A 22,500-nucleotide genomic window follows, 5' to 3' on the forward strand; every position below is an offset into this window, starting at 1 on the left:
ATTCTCAAACTAAGAGGTAAAATTGCATTGGGTCTAGGTGCTGCGGCCTTGGGGGCCAGTTGGTCCCAATGCCGACAGTCCTAAACTCCTCTTGCCCGAGACAGTGGGGATGTGACTTGGGCAAGACACTCTCCACTACAATCCAACTCTAATTCTAGGCCAGATAGTCGGGGCAGCAGTTACCTCCTGTGCTGTTCTGATAGTCATAGTCGAACACGACTGACTATCATACAAAGAGAGGTATTGATGTTCTGTTACTATTGGTTTCAACAGTTGTTGTTGCTGTTGTTTTACTTTGAATATGATGTAACACACACAGAGGAGTACCGCTATCGTCAACGAGAAAAGCGCCATCACACAAACATTGTCAACAAACACCTCCACATCAAAAGAATACAGCAACGACGACAACGACGATGGCGACGAGGAAGAAGAAGAAAGAGGAGGAGGAGATAAAAAAAAAAAAAAAAAAAAAACCACAGCGGAGATGCTGCTGCTGCTGCTGCTGCTGCTGCTGCTGATGATGATGATGCTGATGATGCTGATGCTGATGATCATGATCATGATAAAGATGGTGACAACGATGAATAAGAAGAAGAAGAAGAAGCAGAAGAAAAAGGAGGAAAAACTACAACTACAAAACAACAGCAACAACAACAGAACAAGAACAAGATAAGCAAGAAGAAAGCAATAACAATAACGAGCAAGAAAACAGCAACAACAACAACAGCAACAACACAGAAGACGTTTGATCAATACCTACAAACCCATGAGCGGCAACGTTGAAACATGACTGTCAACATTCTAAAGGAAAAGTTTGCAAACTTGGACAATTCAATTCGTTGCGTCACAATCGAGTGGCTGTATAAACAGATGATGACAATGAGGTTTCAGACGGCGAACAATATAAGGCGCTCAAAGGTATGTCCGAACAAATGACATAATGAAAGAAAGAAGGTAAGAAAATGAAGAAAAGAATGAAAGGGGAAAAAAAGGAAGACAGAAGAGAAAAGCAAAGCGAAAAATATAACGGAAAAAAAGAAAGAAAATCGAGAGAAAAAAAAGCAGCAGCAAAGGGAAGACAGTATGAACAAAAGAAAGGAAGAAACCCAGAATAAAAGGAAGATGGAAAGAAGGAAGAAAAAGACAGAGCGAAACAAAACCAGAATAAAAGGAAGATGGAAAGAAGGAAGAAAAAGACAGAGCGAAACAAAACCAGAATAAAAGGAAGATGGAAAGAAGGAAGAAAAAGACACAGCTAAACAAAACCAGAATTAAAAAAAAAAGATGGAAAGAAGGAAGAAATAGACGCAGCGAAACAAACCCAGACTAAAAGGAAGATTGAAAGAAGGAAGAAAAAGACACAGCGAAACAAAACCAGAATAAAAGGAAGATGGAAAGAAGGAACAAAAAGACACAGCGAAACAAAACCAGAATAAAAAGAAGATGGAAAGAAGGAAGAAAAAGACACAGCGAAACAAAACCAGAATAAAAGGAAGATGGAAAGAAGGAACAAAAAGACACAGCGAAACAAAACCAGAATAAAAAGAAGATGGAAAGAAGGAAGAAAAAGACAGAGCGAAACAAAACCAGAATAAAAAGAAGATGGAAAGAAGGAAGAAAAAGACACAGCGAAACAAAACCAGTATAAAAAAAACAACAACAACAACAAAATAACGAGAAAAAAGGAAATAAAAGAAAGACGAAGGAATGCCAATAATGGGGTGAACTCGGTAGAAAGATACAAAATTAATGAAAGAAACAAAGATATAAACAAATACAGACAGGTTAAAACTAAATTAGACAGATAGATAGACACAGATAGAGCGAGATAGAGAGAGAGAGAGAGAGAGAGAGAGAAAGGGAGAGAGAGAGAGAGAGAGAGAGAGAGAGAGAGAGAAAGGGAGAGAGAGAAGCAGAGACAGAGAGAGAAGAAGAAGAGAGAAAGAGCGAATAAAACTAAAAGAAACGAAATAAGGAAACGAAAAAAAACCAACAAAAAAACACTAACAACCAACACATGAAAACAGAAGAAGCAAAGGAAAAAAAAGAAAAGAAAGAAAAAAAGAGAAAAGAAAAACAAAAAGAAAAACACAAACAAGGAAACGGATGAAGGGGAAAAAAAATACAACAACGACAACAACAACAATAACGACGACAACAACAACAACGAGAACAACAGAAGAAACACACATCACTACAAAACAGGACCAGCTGCATGCCACGAAAGAAAACGCCAATCAGACACACAAACAGAAGGACGCGGCTGTCGAACAGAGCAATCAAAGAAATCAAAGACAGGCAGAACAACACCAGTGTTGTGCCATGTGATGCCAATGGCAACAATGGACAATAAACAAAATAATGAATGAATGAATGAATGAATGAATGATTCAGTGAAGGAATGAAGGAAGGAAGGAAGGGATGAAACAATGAAAGAAAACAAGAAAGAAGAGAAGAATGAATCGATTGGAGTAGAGGGATTGAATGTGTGACGTGATGGAGAAACTGGAGGCAGTGAAGACAGATGAAACGATGAGATGAGATGAGAGAAAGAGAGACAGAGACAGAGACAGAGAGAGAAGGGGAACACATGTATCAATACAGAGATCTTCTTCTTCATTCGTGGGCTGCAACTCCCATGTTCACTCGTATGTACACGAGTGGGCTTTTACGTGTATGACCGTTTCTACCCCGCCATGTAGGCAGCCATACTCCGCTTTCGGGGGTGTGCATGCTGGGTACGTTCTTGTTTCCATAACCCACCGAACGCTGACATGGATTGCAGGATCTTTAACGTTCGTATTTTGATCTTCTACACAGATCAATATACAATAAGCAAATAAACGAAAAAAAGAGATAAATTGATAAATAAATGAATAACTTACTAACAATGAATAAAATTTAATAAATACATAACTAACCAACTAAATGAATAAATAAACAAAGCACACACACACACACAGAGAGAGAGAGAGAGAGAGAGAGAGAGAGAGAGAGAGAGAGAGAGAGAGAGAGAAACAGAAACAGAAAGACAAAGACAGACAAACGGAGACACACAGAGACACAGACAAACAGACAAGGACGGACTGACAAGTAGGAAAGTGAAAGATAATGCTTCCTAACCCCCCGTAGCAGACAGGCCCATAGTGCACTGTGCTAACCAATCAGTGGAAAGGGAATGCTGTCTCTGGGAACGGGACTATGGCAAAGACAATTAACAAAATCGCAACAGCCAAGTCGGTTAGCCCAGTGAAGCCATTCAGAAAGACATAAAGAAATGATTGAGTGAAATAATGAGTGAATGAACGAATAAAAGAACGAACGATGGAATGAATGAATGAATGTGACTGAGCAGATGAACAAGACTAACTTGTGGTAAGACGGACGTACGGACGGACGGATGAAGAGACAAGTGAATAAATAAATAGGCAGTCAGACATACACACGAGAGGACATCAACAAACCTGCCTCATCACCAGCCAGCCACCAGTTCCACCCTCCACCCTCACACCCACCTTTCCAACGGGTTAGTCACTCCTCCCACCCCCAATCAAGCCGCTCTCCCACTCACCTGTCCAACCAACCAACCACCCGTCCATCAAACCACCCACCCACTCACCCAGCCACGTAGTCATCCTTCTACCCAAATAACCCACCCACCCGACAATGAAACCATTCATTCCCTCACTCACTCACTCACAGTCCTCACCACCCACTTGTCCGACAAACCAACCAGACTCACCCAACACCACCACCCACCCAGTAATCCAATCAGCTACCCACCACTCATGCCACCCCCCCCCTCACCAGCCACCTAACTCACACACAAGGCAAGGAAAGGAGTTTATTTCGTGTGCCCCCCCTCCTCCCCTACCCCGCTCATGTCCCCCCCCACCCCCCCACCCCCTGGGGAGCATTGAAGCATTACATACATTCATCTCTTAAATATATCATGTTAATAAAAAAAAAAAAAAAAGTGATGCGAAAATCTAGAAATAGGCTCATTCGTTCAATCACTCAATATACACATTGACAAATACTATTTCATTCATAGTACAAACAACTTTTTTTTTCACTATCAATAGACAAAATATTAATGAAAAGAGCGTCGTATAGCAGGCAAAAAACAAAAAAAAAGAAAAGAAAAAAGGGATTTAACTTTTAACAGCATTCTTTTGTCTTTTTTTTTATCTCCAGAAAACAGTAATCATAATTTAAAGGAGTTTGGGTGAATTCTATAATATGTAGATGAACGTTTTTGTCTGATGCTTTCAAAAACAAAACAAAAGAAAACAAAAACCAAAAAAAAAAACAAAAGAAAAAAGAAAAAGAAAAAGGGGCACACAAACAAATAGTGACACTCATCAGCAGTGTCGTTTGTGGAGCATTTATCACAGACCAAACCAATCACCAATCACCTATCGACCCACCCTCACATCCCATACCCCCTTACTCCCCCCACCCCCACAACCTCTCGCCCCCTTCCCCCTTCCCTTGCAAGCCACCACCACCACCACCCCCACGGCATGGCCCTACCCCTTGCCCACTTACCTGTCCGGGGTGTCGGAGGTGTTGAACTGCACGATGTAGCGGGCGATGGGGGCCCCGTGGTCCTGGCCTTCCTCCCAGCGGAGCTGCGCCGTGCTGCCCACGCAGGCCGCCACCTCCACCTTCCTCGGGGCTCCGGGCGGGCCTGGAACCACACAGCACCCAACACGGGCAGCCCTTTGTAGAGATAGGGAGCTAATGGAACTGCAGCACATCACAACATAACACAACACAACACAATACAACACAACGGAAAGCAACGCAACCCAACGCACAGCGATATAGTACAATACAGTACACAGAGCACTGCAACACAACACAACACAACACAACGCAACACAACACAACACAAAACAACACAACACAAAGCAACGCAACGCAACGCAACGCACAGCGATGCAGTACAATGCAGTACACAGAACACTGCAACACAACACAACACAAAGCAACGCAAAACAACACAGCACAACACAACGCAAAGCAGCGCAACGCACAGCGATACAGTACAATACAGTACACAGAGCACTGCAACACAACACAACACAACACAAAGCAACGCAACGCAACGCAACGCAACGCACAGCGATGCAGTGCAGTGCATAATACAACACGACGCAATGGAATATAGCACAGTACAACACAAAATATTCCTATCCAGTACGACGTGATGTGATGAAATGCAATACAGTGTGAGGCAATGCAGTACAACACAGTACAGCAAAATACAATACAATATAATACAACCAGCACAATACAATACTATACAACACAATACAATACAATACAATATAATACAAACAGCACAATACAATACTATACAACACAACACAATACAATACAATACACAATTATGTTTCAGTCGCTCAGAGGGGAATTCAATAAACTCAATCACGTGAGATTCAGTTTCAGTTTGAATTTCTCAAGGAGGCGTCAATGCGTTCGGGCAAACCCATATACGCTACATCACATCTGCTAAGCAGATGCCTGACCAGCAGCGTAACCTAACGCGCTTGTCAGGCCTTGAGTGCAAGCTTATAATCTATTTGTGTACCTGCGAGAGTGGATTTCTTTTTACGTAATTTGGCCAGGGGACAACACTCTCGTAGCCATGGGTTCTTTTTCAGTGCGCCAAGTGGTTGCTGCACACGGGACCTCGGCTTATAGTGTCATCCGAAACACAACACACTACAACCCAACACAAAGCAGCTCAACGCAGAGCGGTGCTGTACAATAACAGTACACAAAGTACTGCAACGCAATACAACCCAACCCAATGGAATATAAATACTGTACAACACAGCGTAATTCAGTCCAATACCATGCGATGTGAATGTATGTATGTATGTATGTATGTATGCATTTCTCTTTTTATCACAACAGATTTCTTTGTGTGAAATTCGGGCTGCTCTTCCCAAGGAGATCGCGTCGCCACACAACAGCGCCGCCCACATTATTTTTTGTATTTTTTCCTGCGTGCAGTTTTATTTGTTTTTCCTATGGAAGTGGATTTTTTTTTTAGGAACAACCCTTTTGTTGTCGTGGGTTCTTTTACGTGCGCTAAGTGCATGCTGCACACGGGACCTCGGTTTATCGTCTCATCCGAATGACTAGCGTCCAGACCAGCACTCAAGGTCTAGTGGAGGGAGAGAAAATATCAGCGGCTGAGCCGGTGATGCCATGAAATGCATTACAATGTGATGCGATGCATTGCATTACAATACAGCAGGAAAACAAGTGACACAAAGTAGACACATAATAATTTGAACTGTAACGAAAAGAAAGAATAGATGGGAAAAAAAAGAGGAAGGATATGAAGAAAAGAGGAAATGGAGAGAAAAAAAGGGATAAAAAGAGACAGAGTAAGACAATGAAAAAAAAAAGGAGAAAGAAGAACAGAAATATACAATTCAAAATGAAGAAGAGAGAGCGGAAAATAAAGAAAAGTAATATGAGGAGAGAGAGAGAAAAAAACAAACAAACAAACGACATGGCAAAAACTGAACGACAGAAAGAAAAAAAAGAAAAAAGGAAGGAACTACAGACAAAATAATCGAACTGAAAATAAAAGACAAGAAATGATAACCAGTTGCGCTAGCAGAATCTGTAGAATTCTCTCTAAAACTCAGCCCTAAAATACTGTCTCGGAAACTAAAAGAAAGAAAGGGGAAAGAACGAAAGAATAAGAAAAAAAAGAAAGATAGAAAGAAAGAAAGTGGGTGTGAGAAAGAAAACGCGGAGAAAAGAAATAGTAAAATAGAAAGAGAGAGAGAGAGAGAGAGAGAGGGAGAGAGAGAGAGAAGTCAACCCTTAATGCTGCATCTCGCAGCCTTGACAGAAAGAAAGAAAGAGTAAAGAAGGAAAGAAAGAAAGAAAAAAAGTGGGAGAGAAAAAAAGGAAGGAAATGAACAAGAAATGAACACAAAAATGGAATAAAACAGAACAAAAAAAAAAAGAAGAAGAAAAAAAGAAGAAATAGAAATCCTAAAAAAAATCGAAAAACAAATGAAAAAGAAAAAGAAACTCTTTCACCCTCTGTGTCACTATGTCACGAAATCAGAGAAAGAAAGAAAAAGATGAAAAGAGTGAATAAAAGAAATAAATAAAGACAGACAGAAAGAAAGAACAGAAAAGGAAAGAAAGAAAGAAGGATACAGTAGAATGAAAGACAGAGTGGAATAAGAGAGAAAGAAAGAAAACAAAAGAGAGAAGGGAGGTAAGAAAAAGAAAGCAAACAAAAATAGAACAAAAAAAGAAAGGAAGGAAGAAATAAATAAATAAATAAATAAATGTGAGAATAAAGAAAACTTTAAAAAAGAGAAACAGAAAAAAGGAGACAGACAGCAAAACAAAACAAAACCAAACCAAACCAAAAAACACCCCCCAAAACAAACAAACAAAAAACAAAACAAAAACAAACAACAAAAACAACAACAAAAAAACCACACACACCAAAAAACAAATAAATAAAATAAAAAGAAAATAAATATGAAAGATATAACGACAGAATGAGGAACACTATCAGATACTGTGCCAATTTCCTTCACGACATGAGTTCTTTGACTCACAGCGGAAACTCTCCGGAATGAACGAACTTGAGGCAAGGAAACCAGCCTCGGAGGCTCTGGAAATAGGTTTGGAAATGACATTTTCTTTTTCAATCTGCCCTAGAGACTAACGTTTCTGTCAGGTTCCAGATAGCTCCACCATTTTTTAAATTATTTTTTATTTCTTATTTTTTGCTGCCCCATTATCTGCACCGTTTCAGTGGCATTACTCCCACGCCGCTCATTCCGAGTCCCCCTAATACACGGCCACACCCGGGTTCGTCCATCACATTCCCAGCGTCGTCAGTCCACAGAGAACCATCGATGTTAGGTCGCCAGGAGGCCACACACCAGGGGAGAGACCCTGCACTGCTGCTTAGTCACTTCGGTGGTGTTCGGTACAGCCTGTTCTGGTTTAACGTACTTAGGACACCACCTACTGACGACAATAATGGCTTAGTCGCAGTGCCAGACTGGGTGAGCGTCCCCCACCACGTCCCTCCACTGACAGTCGGCCCATGAATTCGCCGACACTGAAGACTTTGACAAGATTCATACCAAGCGGAACAGTGGAGGGGTATCGAACTTTCTAGTTCCTCATCCTTAAAGGAACTGTTGCATGCACAAGTAAGAAGTGGCCCAGTGGTATTGCACACGACCAGGAGGCCACTGTCCACAGGTTCGAGTCTCGTATACGGATCGGGATTTTTTTTAATTTATCTATTTATTTATTTTTACTTCCTACTTCCCTAGACCCTGAGCGGTGTTCTAAGTGCTAGTCATTCAGAAATGAGACGATAAATCCGAGTTCTGCTGTGTAGCATGCGCCCAGACCACGTAAAAGAACCTGTGGCAACAAAAGCAGTTGTTCCTGGAAGTATTCTACAGAAAGATCCACTCTGATGGTGAATTAACATATACTCTTGTACACAGAAATGAGAAGAAACAACAACAACAACAAAACGAAACAAACGCCTAGTGGGTTAAGTTCCGATCTCCCCTGTCAACAGATTAATGTGCAGACCTGCTGGTGACTCAACTCCCTACGTGGGTATACGCTTGCAAAGATCAAAATGCGCATATTAGGGATCCAGTGATTCGTGTAAACATTCGGTGGGCAAAAGAAACAAAAATATACACAGAGACATAGAATATACACAAACGAGTGTATGGCTGCAAAATCAAGAATGCACTTAAAAGCCCACTCACATACACACACACACACACACACACACACACACACACACACACACACACACAGAGAAAAGAGAGAGAGAGAGAGAGAGAGAGAGAGAGAGAGAGAGAAAGTTGGTGTGATAAAGAAAAATTAGGAGAAAAGAAATAGTGAAATAAAATAGTGAGAGAGAGAGAGAGAGTGAAAGAGAGACAGAGACAGAGACAGAAAGAGTGACACAGACACACAAACAGACTAACAGACGCACAGACAAAGACAAAGAGAGGGTGCATAAAGCATTAGCTACTTCATTCCGCTGCAACGCATTGGGGACTTGTCACATCTATGTCTTGGCTTTAAGGAAGGATTTGCAGCCCACGAACACAGAAGAATAGCCTTCTGGAACTATGTTCCACTCGCGCCACTTTGAAGGCAATGATATCGCAGTAGTTCCAGACGGTGCTGTTCGGTTTTCAAAGGTTTCTATGTAGGGACAACATCAAGCAGCTGTTATTTCGCAGCGTCAGCTTGTTGGTATTTGGTTTGACAGGCGCTTAGTGTATAACAATATAACAGGAAATCAAGTGAGGAGAGAGAGAGAGAGAGAGAGAGAGAGAGAGAGAGAGAGAGCTGGGCAGGGAGGGAGAGAGAAGAAAGACAGAGACTGAGAGAAACAGACAGAGAGACTAAGACAGACACAAAGTGACAGTGAGACAGAGAAAGAGACAGAAAGAGACAGAGACAGAAAGAGAGACAGATACATATACAAGAGGGGCGGTAGAGGGGGGCAGAGTTGGAGGGGATGGAGGGAGGGGGAGGGGCTCGTGGGGGGTGGGGGGTGGGGGGGTGCAGGCAAACAGAGAAGAGATATAAGGAACAAACTATATTGAGTGCAGAGGAAGAGACCGATAAAAGGAGAATTAAAGAAACACTTTGACAGATGAACAAACACTCACATAAAGGCATAATCTGTGCACGTGATCAAACACACACACACACACACACACACACACACACACACACACACACACACACACACACACACACACACACACACACACACACACACACACACACACACACACACACACACACACACACACACACACACACACACACGCCAACACATAAAACGCTAATGCACGCACTCAAAGTGCATCCTAGCATCCATCTCAATGATGTTAAAGATGGGGGCAGTGGCAACGATGAATCACAGCTGACAGAATCTTAATGGAAAACGATGCACACAAATCACACGCTATTAATTCCAACGTCATGAAGGCTTTTTTCAGCTCTTACATTCTGGCGGCGCTGTCTCATTCGTCAATACGAAATCTTGAAATCTGTCGCCGATATGTCATTCATCAATCGTTATATCCGATACCGTTATATCACCATTCAAAGTTCGTGATAGCCGAGGTAGTTATGCCATTCATCAGTCGTGATACCTCAGATCGTTATGTCATTTTCCAATGCCGATATTTGATATAGTTACGTAATTCATCAGTTGTCATGTCCGAGATAATGTCAAATATTTAGTCGTGATATCCCATAAAGTTACATCATTTATCAGTGATGATATCCGAAATTGTTATGTAATTTACTAATTGTGATAAAAGAGGCAACAATGTTATTTATCAGTCGCAATATCCGTCAAAATGATGTCGTATGCAAGTGTGATTTGGATGTATCACCATTCATCCGTCTCGATATGTATCAGTAATGTTGTCCAATTTTGTCATATAATTCATCTGTCGTGATATCCAATATATCAGTCATGTTATCTAAGATAGTTATCATTACTCATGATATCCGAGATAGTTATCATTACTCATGATATCCGAGATAGTTATCATCACTCATGATATCCAAGATAGTTATCATCACTCATGATATCCGAGATAGTTATCATCACTCATGATATCCGAGATAGTTATCATCACTCATGATATCCGAGATAGTTATCATTACTCATGATATCCGAGATAGTTAGCATTACTCATGATATCCAAGATTATCATTACTCATGATAACCGAGATAGTTATCATTACTCATGATATCCGAGATAGTTATCATTACTCATGATATCCGAGATAGTTATCATTACTCATGATATCCAAGAAAGTTATCATTACTCATGATATCCAAGGTAGTTATCATTACTCATGATATCCGAGATAGTTAGCATCACTCTTGATATCCAAGATTATCATTACCCATGATAACCGAGATAGTTATCATTACCCATGATAACCGAGATAGTTATCATTACTCATGATAACCGAGATAGTTATCATTACTCATGATATCCGAGATAGTTATCATTACTCATGATATCCAAGACGGTTACGCTCGTACGTCATTCTTCAGTCGTGATATCCGTCGAAGCAAATCATTTATCAGTCATAGTAACATAATTATATCACTCATCAGTCGTGACATCTGACGTATTTGTAATTCACTGGTCGTAATATCCACCAAAGTGCGCGAGCGCACGCTCACACGTATGTATGCACACACACACACACACACACACACACACACACACAAACAAACACACACACACACACACACACACACACACACACACACACACACACACACACACACACACACACACACAACATGGTCCAGATAATACCAACTCTGTGGGGTTTTTTTTGTTTGTTTTTTTTTTGGGGGGGGGGGGGGAGGGGGGGGGGGTTGTCCCATCCCAAGAAGACTGACCAATAGAAAAAAGGATGTAATCCCACGCTGACAGGCTCTCAAACAGAGATTATTCCTGCTAATCACACGTTACGAAGGATCTAGAAGTGGTATAAAGGCGCTTCACGCGTGACGTACAACTTAGCTGTCTCTCCTAAAATCCCTCCCACGTTCAGGTCACATGATGCTTCTCTACATAAACCATGGGGTGAAGAGGTAGGAGGAGAGGGAGGGGGGGGGTTGAGGGGAGAGAGGAGAGGGCGGTAATACGGAGAGAGGGGGAAGAGAGAGAGAAAGAGAGAGGGTGGAGGAGGGAGAGAGAGGGAGAGAGAGAGAGAGAGGGGGGGGGAGAGAGGGAGAGAGAGAGAGAGAGAGAGAGAGAGAGAGAGAGAGAGACTCAAGTACATACACTCGCCCACCCATACGTACAACGCACACACCAATACATACAATATACACGCACATAAACACACACACACACACACACACACACACACACACACACACACACACACACACACACACACACACACACACACACACACACACACACACACACACACACACACACTGTGCCAAAACAAGAGTGACGAAAAAAAACAACTCCATTCCAGAGAAATCTGGATTTCGTCTCGTGGAAACTGGCACCAGCATCATCGGTCGGACAGATGAAGTCACGGTCATCCCATCACGACCTCACGTCTCCCCCACGACGCCATGATTCATGACTTCCCTTCGTGACAGATCTCTCCACCTCTACCCCTCCCTCATTATTTGTCACATTCCGTGGGGGGGGGGGGGGGGGGGGGGGGGGGGGAGGAGAGAAAGGAAGGAGGCAAAGGCTACGTCCTTAATTAAGCCCTGTCATTTTCTGCCGCCAGCCAGTTGCCGTCACAGCCAGTAGCTACCAGCCAGTTGCCGTCACAGCAACACACTCCTCAGTCAGACACGGCCAGGTGATTGTCAGCCTGACAGAGCAACTCACTTCTCAGTCAGACACAGTCAGTTGCCGTCAGCCTGACAGAGCAACACACTTCTCAGTCAGACACGGCCAGTTGCCGTCAATCTGACACAGCAAAACACTTCTCAGTCAGACACAGTCAGTTGCCGTCAATCTGACAGAGCAACTCACTTCTCAGTCAGACACAGTCAGTTGCCGTCAATCTGACAGAGCAACTCACTTCTCAGTCAGACACAGTCAGTTGCCGTCAGCCTGACAGAGCAACACACTTCTCAGTCAGACACGGCCAGGTGATTGTCAGCTTGACAGAGCAACTCACTTCTCAGTCAGACACGGCCAGGTGATTGTCAGCTTGACAGAGCAACTCACTTCTCAGTCAGACACAGCTTGTTGCCGTCAGCCTGACAGAGCAACACACTTCTCAGTCAGACACAGCCAGTTGCCGTCAGCCTGACAGAGCAACTCACTTCTCAGTCAGACATAGCCAGCTGACTGTCAGCCTGACACAACACGCTTCTCAGTCAGACACAGCCAGATGCTGTCAGCATGACACAGCAACACACTTCTCAGTCAGACACAGCCAGTTGCTGCTAGCCAGATGCTGTCAGCCTGACACAGCAACTCACTTCTCAGTCAGACACAGCCAGTTGCCGTCAGCCTGACACAGCAACACACTTCTCAGTCAGACACAGCCAGTTGCTGCTAGCCAGATGCTGTCAGCCTGACACAACAACTCACTTCTCAGTCAGACACAGTCAGTTGCCGTCAGCCTGACACAGCAACACACTTCTCAGTCAGACACAGTCAGTTGCCGTCAGTCTGACACAGCAACACACTTCAGTCAGACACAGTCAGTTGCCGTCAGCCTGACACAGCAACACACTTCAGTCAGACACAGTCAGTTGCCGTCAGCCTGACACAGCAACACACTTCAGTCAGACACAGCCAGTTGCCGTCAGCCTGACACAGCAACACACTTCAGTCAGACACAGCCAGTTGCCGTCAGCCTGACACAGCAACACACTTCTAGTTCTCAGTCAGACACAGCCAGGTGACTGTCGGCTACTGCGCTCTCCATCTCGAAACCAAAGAAACGAATGTCAAAAGGATTCACGCTGCTTGTATCATGGAAGAGTACCGTCCCTTAGACCAGCCATCCGTTCCATCTGACTTCGTGAGACAAATCAAAAAGCTGGCTGAAGACGTCTGGAATCGGCTTGTAGCTTCGTGTGAACACTTATCGGCGGTACATGTGGCAGAGAACGCGCCAAAAAAATGACGTGCGCACAATTTCTGGCCAGCTGCTCTCAGCAACGAGATGAGCTTAATGTGAACCGTAGCCCGAAGGAGAATTGAGGGGGAGGGGGTTAAGCTGCTAATGATCGCTCATGGAGAAAAGCAAATGTTGCGTCTCTCTCCCCCTCTCTCAGAGAGGTGTTATATATATATATATATATATATATATATATATATATATATATATATATATATATATATATATATATATATATATATATATATCCCCAGCAACTGACCACATTAAAAAAAATACATATCATCATCTTATCACTGCCATCCCGCTAGAAATTGACACGTTCTCGTTGCTTTCGCACACTCCGTATTCCGCAAACTATTCCCTCCACATCCCATTGTTTCCCCTTCACCTCCTATCTCTCACGGATTCCCTCCTATTCCCATCTTATTCCCGATTCCCACCTATCCCCTTCTGATTGCGGATTCCCTCCTGCCCCCCCTCTTGATTTCCGATTCCCTCTTATCCCTCTCCGACATCCGATATGTTCCTATCCCCCTCTGATTCCCGACTCCCTCCTATCCCCCTCTGATTCCCGATTCCCGCCTGTGCCCCTCCACTTCCCGATTTCTTCCTATCACTCCTCGGATTCCCGATTCCCTTATATCCATCATTTATTCCCCATTCCGTGCTATCCCCCTCTGATTCCCGATTTCCTTCTCGTCTCCCCTTGAGTCCCAAATTCTCCCCTCTCCGCACTCTGATTTCCGGTTCTCTCTCTCTCTCTCTTTCTGTGTGTCTCCGTGTCTCTCTGTCTCTTTCTATGTCTATGTCTGTCTGTCTGTCTCTTTCTGTGTGTCTCCGTGTCTCTTTCTCTGTCTGTCTGTCTGTCTCTCTCTTTCTGTGTGTCTCCGTGTCTCTCAGTCTCTTTCTCTGTCTGTCTGTCTCTCTGTCTGTCTCCCCTGTGACGCAGCGTGAAGGGAAATCCCCAGGCCTTCTGAATCACTTCCTATTACATTCCGGTCCTCCCTAGTGGAATGGAAGCAGCGGAGTTTGCCTGCATGGAAGCCGGTAACTAGTTATCAAAGAGGTCGGCAACTGGGCTGTGGGTATGACGGTTGGTGGGCTGGTGGGAATAGAAGGGGGGGGGGGGGGGGGGGGGGGTAATGGGTGTGTGCGTCGGTCGGGGTGTGGGGAGAGGTATCCGGTCGGAGGGCTTAGTCGGTAAATTTGAATCGAAATTGGAAGTGGAAGTGGGTGGGGCGGAAGTGGCAGGGGAGGTGCGGAAGTGTGGGGATGTGGGGGAGGCTGGGTGGGGTATGTGAACACTGGTTTTTTGTTCTGTTTCTGACTCTCTGTCTATCTCTTACTTACATACTGACACGCAGAAACACACACACACACACACACGTCTAGACACAGACACAGACAGACACAGACACACACACACACACACACACGCACGCACGCACGCACGCACGTGCGATTGTAATTACTTCGTACAAAAACAAAGCAACATTCTTAACTTCAGTAGTTAAGAATCGGTTGACGACACTAGTATCAGATGCAATGCAGAAGACTGTCTGTAATATATTCTCGAGAACTGGACAATGAAGAAAAGAAAACAACAACAACAACAACAACAAAACAAAACAAAAAAACAAGAGAGGCAAGGCCTTCAAGACTCACTTGTGATAAATTAAGTCCCCTAGCATTAATTACAGAGTAATTTCCCTTTTTTTACTATATGCACCAAAACGTTTGCAAACTAAATAAAAATTCAATGCTTAGCAAAAGAAGTTCCTGTTTGAACAAAAAATGATAATAATGACTCCTCTTGTTGTGTCAGAATAAGAGGTCAAAGTGCCAAGTTTAGAGAATACAAAAAATATAAATATAACAGTAAATGCAGTTTGCATATAATTAGGCTTCTTTTTTATTTTTTGTCCCCATTCCATAGGTGCAATTTTTTTTTTAAACAAGATGACTGGAAAGAACTAAATCTTTCCTATTTTTATGCCAAATTTGGTGTCAACTGACAAAGTATTTGCAGAGAAAATGTCAATGTTAAAGTTTACCACGGACACACAGACACACGGACACACACACACACACACACACACACACACACAACCGAACACCGGGTTAAAACATAGACTCACTTTGTTTACACAAGTGAGTCAGAAAACGGTTTCATTTTCTGTCACTCTCAGCATTTGGATCAGTGCAAGCCATCGCTATTTCAGCTCTGTGTCTGTAACAATTAGATGCTGATTCTGACATCGCTAACCTTAGTGTTGTCGTCACGTGTCTTTCCATGTCAAAGTTTTTGTGTATTTTTGTTGTTGTCGTAAACGTTATAAAAAGTCAAAACAATAAAAAAAAAAAAATCAAAAAAAAAAATCAAATCGATTGCTACTCTGGATGTGGTCAGTCTCTCAGTCGTATACGAATAGTCATGTTTATGATAATAATGCTGCTCTTACTACTACTACTACTACTACTACTACTAACAACAACAACAACAACAATAATAATAATAATAATAATAACACTGGACTCGGTTCAAGCAATCAAACCCAAACCCATGTTCGAACAAGGTCGCATTTTTGTGTGTGTAGATGTGAGTGTACATGTGTGTGTGTGTGTGTGTGTGTGTGTGTGTGTGTGTGTGTGTGTGCTTGCTTGTAAGACACATAACAAACTGACACCACTCTGCCAACCGACCAGGAAATTTTACAGCTGACTTTTGGATAACAAAACGACCGTTTCATGGTTTAACCGCTTTGATTTCATCGGCACTAAAAAGAGAGACGTGTTTGCACAGAAAAAAAAAAAAACACACAAAAAACCCAAAGAGGGACGCAGTTCAATTTCAACCCTGCTCCCTTGGATTATTAAGTTTTTATTCAGGCTGTGTGTGTCATCCCAACTGGAGAAGACAGACCAAATCCTTCCAGGCTTAGTCACCCCCCTTCCCCCTCTTCCGACCCCACACCCTCACCCTCTATCCTCAGCAGTATCTCTGTCTCTCTCACTCTTTTTGCAGCAGCGTGAATGAATGAAACAGGCCTCTGTGTGTCTGTGTTTCCATTCCAACTTGTCTCTGTGTTTGTCTCTCTCTCAACGTCCTCCGTTTTATTCTGTGCACGAGGACTGCACACCTTTCTTTGTGTCTGTCTACTTTTCTCTCTGCCTCATCCCTCTGTCTCTGTCTCTCTCTGTCTGTCTGTTTGTCTGTCTGTCTGTCTCTCTCCGTCTCTGTTTCTCTCTGCATAAGACCCGCCCCATCCACACACTCTCTCTCTCCCATTTACTCCCCCCCCCTTCCCTGTCCCTCTCTCTCTCTACCCCTCTCCCCTCTTTCTCTCGTTTTTCACGGTCGTTCCCCTAGCTAAAGTAACCCCCCCACCCCCTGAACTATCTGCAATTTCCCCTCAGCCCCCCTCCTCCCCCGCCCCCCACCCTACCCGTCTCCGCCCAACCCCCACCCAAACCCTTCAACTCTTTTCCCGTTCTTTTTTCCCCGGCTTTAGTCATGGTTTGCAATTCGGGGGAGGCTAATTCCTTTAATTCGCTTGTCTGGCCTGAATGGGGGCGCCTCGAGGCAACACTGCATGAAAGTGCCACTCCCTTTTCATGGCTGGAGTGGCGAGGTGCCATTTTGTGGAACGAACAAATCTCTGCCAGCCATCTGACTGCAAGGGGGGGGAGAGAGACAAAAAAAAGAAAAAAAGACAGCCATCAGCTGGGAGTCCCTCAACCCATTCTCCACCACTCTCATCTCTTTGCCTCGCTCGCTCACTCGTCACCGGAAGGAAGCTTGCTGGTGACAGTGCCGCAGCGAATGGGCAGCAAGGCGAGTGATTGGGTGAAGAAAAAGGGGGTGGGGTGTGGGGAAGGAAACGAGAAAGTTTGCCGTTTGTGTCTTTATCGCAGATTCTTTTTTTTTTCTTTTTTTTTGTCCTTAAAAAAAAAAAAAGAAGAAAAAAAGATTATCCTTGGGCGGAGAAGGAGATGGGATGGGGTGATAGAAGGGAGAGGAAATTGAAGTGCTCTCTCTGTCTCTGTCTCTCTCTCTACCAACTCTCCATGCACTGCATGTGGCGGGAGGAGAAGGGAGAGTTGGTAGAGAGAGAGAGAGAGAGAGAGAGAGAGAGAGAGAGAGAGAGAGAGAGAGAGAGAGAGAGCGTTTAAACGCGATTTAACATGCCGCCGTACCCTCCTAGCCATTAAACCACACCCCCACTCTCCCCACCCACACCTCTCTGTCTGTCTGTCAGTCTGTCTGTCTCTCTCAACTGCTTCATAACAGATGACGAATCGACCCCTCTCTGTCTGTCTGTCTGTCTAGACGTCTGTCTGTCTAGACGTCTGTCTGTCTGTCTGTCTAGACGTCTGTCTGTCTAGATGTCTGTCTGTCTGTCTCAACTGCATAATAACAGATGACGAATTGACATGAACCGTCTTGGCCCTTCTAATGTGTGGCAGCTTTCTTTAGTCGTCACCATAAGAAATCTGAACAGCAATTTTGTTTGAGGTCTGTAATCTTCAGCGGTATTCGCAGAATCGTTGACAACAGTTCGAAATCCTCCTCTGAGTTGCTGGAGCAATCAAAATGTGAAAAAAAAAAAAAAAAAATCTAGAAATCATACAGCAAGTATATTTTCTTCATAGTAATTGTGACGTGAAATTTCTCTGAATTTTTAATGAATTGTAAAGTTTGATCTTTCACAGAAGGTTTTATTTGATACACCTTTTTTTCAAAATGTCTTAGGTCTTGTTGCCAAGTAGATTTCGATCTTCCATAAATCTAACCTGAAAGTTTCAAAGTATCAGAATGTTTACTGGCTTTAACGTGTTGACCTTTCAAAAAAAATAAATTTGGACTTTGAACTGCCCCTCTGTTTTGGAGACACTGTTTGACGCTTTAAAATTCTTAAAGTCAGTTATTGTACCCGCTGTCTTGATCTACGTGCGACTATTTCAATACATCGCGGATTCGGCTAAATACATACGCGGCGAAAAGTTACACAAGTATTCACCCATGTACGCAAACAAACATACACACGCTTACGAGCACATACACACATATGTGACTATGCGATCACGCGCGAACATACCCGTGAACACGCACACACACACACACACACACACACACACACACACACACACACACACTCGCACACACACACACACATACACACGCACACACACATGCACACACACACACACACATGCACGCAAATACACACACATACACGCGCGCGCGCGCACACACACACACACACACACGCACACACAAACATGCGCGCGCGCACGCACGCACGCACACACACACACACACACACACACACACACACGATATGCCAAAACAAGAGGGGCAGAAAAAAAAACCTCGATTGCAGAAAAAATCTGGTTTCCGTTTGGTGGAAACTGACACTAGCATCAACGATTGGTTGCACAGATGAAGTCACGGTCATCCCATCACGACCTCAAGTTCCCCCCCCCGCCCCGACCCCATACCCCCCTCCACCCCACCCCCTCCCACGCCCCTACCCTCCCACGTCATGATTCATAATATTCCGCGCGCGCCTCTATACAAACAAACGAAAAACATTTGTTTCTTGACAACACACACACGGGACACTGACTGACCTTTGACCAGCAGGTGCGCCACGGACATGTCCGTGTCCAGCCCCACAGAAGCCATGCACGTGTACACCCCTGTGTCCTTGAGGCGCGTGTTCTTGATGATCAGCGCGTGGCGGTTCCGCTCCGCCTTGTACACGTGCCGCCCGCTGGCCGCCTCCGACCTGGAGAGGTCAAGGTCGAGGAACTCGCCGTTGTGCTTCCACTGCACCTTGAGCCGCTTCTCGTCCAGCGGGTGGATCTTGACCTTGCAGACGAACTTGGCCCTCTCCCCTTCCAGGACCTCCACGTTCTGGAGCTGGTCCTCGATATGGACGTAGCCTGGAGGACACAGACATATAGGGTTAAGTCAAGAGGACATAGCCTGGGGGACACAGAGATATAGGGTTAAGTAAAGAGGACATAGCCTGGGGGGACACAGAGATATAGGGTTAAGTCAATAGGACATAGCTTGGGGGACACAGAGATATAGGGTTAAGTCAAGAGGACATAGCCTGCGGGGACACAGAGATATAGGGTTAACTCACTCGCTGCCATTGTCCGCATATGCGGACATCGTCGGAGAAAGCGTTGGATACCAATGTCCGCATATGCGGACTTGGATTTTAAAAAGTCGTGCTGTCGGAGTGACGCGTCGGATGTGAAAATCAAAAGCAGATGTGATATCTTACGTCACCTCTGGTCAGCTTTCATTCACACACGCTGCGTGTGTGTCGCGATAAGCTCAACCGCACTTGATAACAAAGCGTGCCCCCTGTCAGCTTTGTAAGTTGTTTGACAAGATGCGTCACGGCGAAGTGTTCGAACGGTCGGAGAGGTGAAATGTTATCAGCGTCGAAGATGCTTTGAAATGATCCAAACTGAAGTTTGATTGTCAAAGGAGATAACTTTGTCAAATTCGTGTTGCAATAGAATTCGATCTTCCATGAAATCTAGACCAAAGTTTCACATGTATAGAAGTGTTTACAATGGCTATGAAGTGTTGACTTTCAAAAAAATAAATTTGGACTGACTGACCCCTGTTTGGAGGACACTGTTTGACGCTTTAATGCTAAGTAGTTATTGCACCGCTGATCTCGACTAGGACGACTATTTCATTTCCATCTGCGATTCGCCAAATCACTGGCAAAGTTACCAGTATTCACCATGTACGCAAACAACAGTCACACCCCACGAGCCTGCACATATGACTATGCATCAGCGCGACATTGGTGAACACACAACACACAGACACACCACGACACCGCACACACACACACTACAAACATGACACGCACACAAAGTGTCTCACACACGACATGGACTGCAATTACCAACATACACGCCGCCTGCGACACCACACTCACACAGCAACACAACATGCGCTGCGCGCACTGCACGCACACACACACCACAACCGCACACACAATATGCCAAACAAGGGGTTTGAAAATAAACTCGATTCGAATAATCTTGGTTTCCGATTTGGTGAAACGGACTAGCATCAACGATTGTTTGCACAGTGAATTCAACTATTCCATCACACCTCAAGTTCCCCCTCTCACTCTCCGCCCCGACCCCATCCATCCCCACCACCCTCACGCTCCACCCTCCCACGCATGATGTGAACATATTCGGGTCGCTTCTATGTGCAAAAAACAAAAAAACATATTGTTACTTGACAACACAAACGGGAAACTGACTTGACTTTTTGACCACAGTAGCGCACGGAACATTCCGTGTCCGCCCACAACATGACGTGATACAACCTTGTGGTCTTGAGGCGCGTTTCTTGATACAGCGTGGCGTTCTTCCGCCTTCTAACAAGCCCGCTTCACTGGCGCCTCGACTGGAAGGTCAAGTCGAGGAACTCGCGTTGTGCTCATGGCACCTGAGCGCTTCTACGTCCAGGGTGGATCTTGACCTGCAGGACGAACTTGGGCTCTACCCGTCCATGGACCTCCACGCCTGAAAAGAACAATAGGACCATAGCTTGGGGGACACATGAGACTATCGGGTTAAGTCAAGAGGACATGGCCTGGGGGGACACAGAGTTATAGGGTTAAAGTCAAGAGGACATAGCCTGGGGGGACACAGAGATATAGGGTTAAGTTAGATGACATAGCCTGGGGGGACACAGAGATATAGGGTCTAAGTTAAGAGGACATAGCCTGGGGGGGACACAGAGATATAGGGTTTACAGTAGAGGACATAGACTGGGAGACACAGAGATATAGGGTTAAGTTCAAGACGACATAGCCTGGGAGACACAGAGATATAGGGTTAAGTTAGCAGGACATAGCCTGGGGGGACACAGAGATATAGGGCTTAAGTTAAGAGGGACATAGCCTGGGGTGACACAGAGATATAGGGTTAAGTTACAGGACAAAGACTGGGAGACACAGAGATATAGGGTTAGTCAAGACGACACAGCCTGGGAGACACAGAGATATAGGGTTAAGTTAGAGGACATAGCCTGGGGGGACACAGAGATATAGGGTTAAGTTAGAGGACATAGCCTGGGGGACACAGAGATATAGGGTTAAGTCAAGAGGACATAGCCTGGGAGACACAGAGATATAGGGTTAAGTTAGAGGACATAGCCTGGGGGGACACAGAGATATAGGGTTAAGTCAATAGGACATAGCTTGGGGGACACAGAGATATAGGGTTAAGTCAAGAGGACATAGCCTGGGGGGACACAGAGATATAGGGTTAAGTCAAGAGGACATAGCCTGGGGGGACACAGAGATATAGGGTTAAGTTAGATGACATAGCCTGGGGGGACACAGAGATATAGGGTTAAGTTAAGAGGACATAGCCTGGGGGGACACAGAGATATAGGGTTAAGTTAGAGGACATAGCCTGGGGGGACACAGAGATATAGGGTTAAGTTAGAGGACATAGCCTGCGGGGACACAGAGATATAGGGTTAAGTCAAGAGAACGTAGCCTGGAAGACACAGAGATATAGGGTTAAGTCAAGAGGACAATGCCTGGGGGACACAGAGATATAGGATTAAGTCAAGAGGACAATGCCTGGGGGACACAGAGATATAGGGTTAAGTCAAGAGGACATAGCCTGGGGGACACAGAGATATAGGGTTAAGTCAAGAGGACATAGCCTGGGGGACACAGAGATATAGGGTTAAGTTAGACGACATAGCCTGGAGGGACACAG

At 44.5% G+C, this 22,500-nt stretch overlaps 1 protein-coding gene across 1 annotated transcript in view; it reads right to left on the reverse strand.

Moving 5' to 3' along the window:
* The window catches only part of LOC143285277 (neuroglian-like), an 88,070-nt gene that overhangs the window by 39,437 nt on the left and 26,133 nt on the right, over positions 1-22,500 (reverse strand). Inside the window, exons 2-4 of the mRNA XM_076592535.1 lie at positions 21,226-21,288; positions 19,333-19,662; positions 4,555-4,696 (exon numbers count right to left, since the gene is read on the reverse strand). Of these exons, the coding sequence (XP_076448650.1) occupies positions 4,555-4,696; positions 19,333-19,662; positions 21,226-21,288 (535 nt within the window). The remainder of the gene's footprint in view (positions 1-4,554; positions 4,697-19,332; positions 19,663-21,225; positions 21,289-22,500) is intronic.

The sequence above is a fragment of the Babylonia areolata genome, chromosome 8 (genome assembly GCF_041734735.1).
Source record: "Babylonia areolata isolate BAREFJ2019XMU chromosome 8, ASM4173473v1, whole genome shotgun sequence".
Taxonomy (NCBI): Eukaryota; Metazoa; Mollusca; class Gastropoda; order Neogastropoda; family Buccinidae; genus Babylonia; species Babylonia areolata.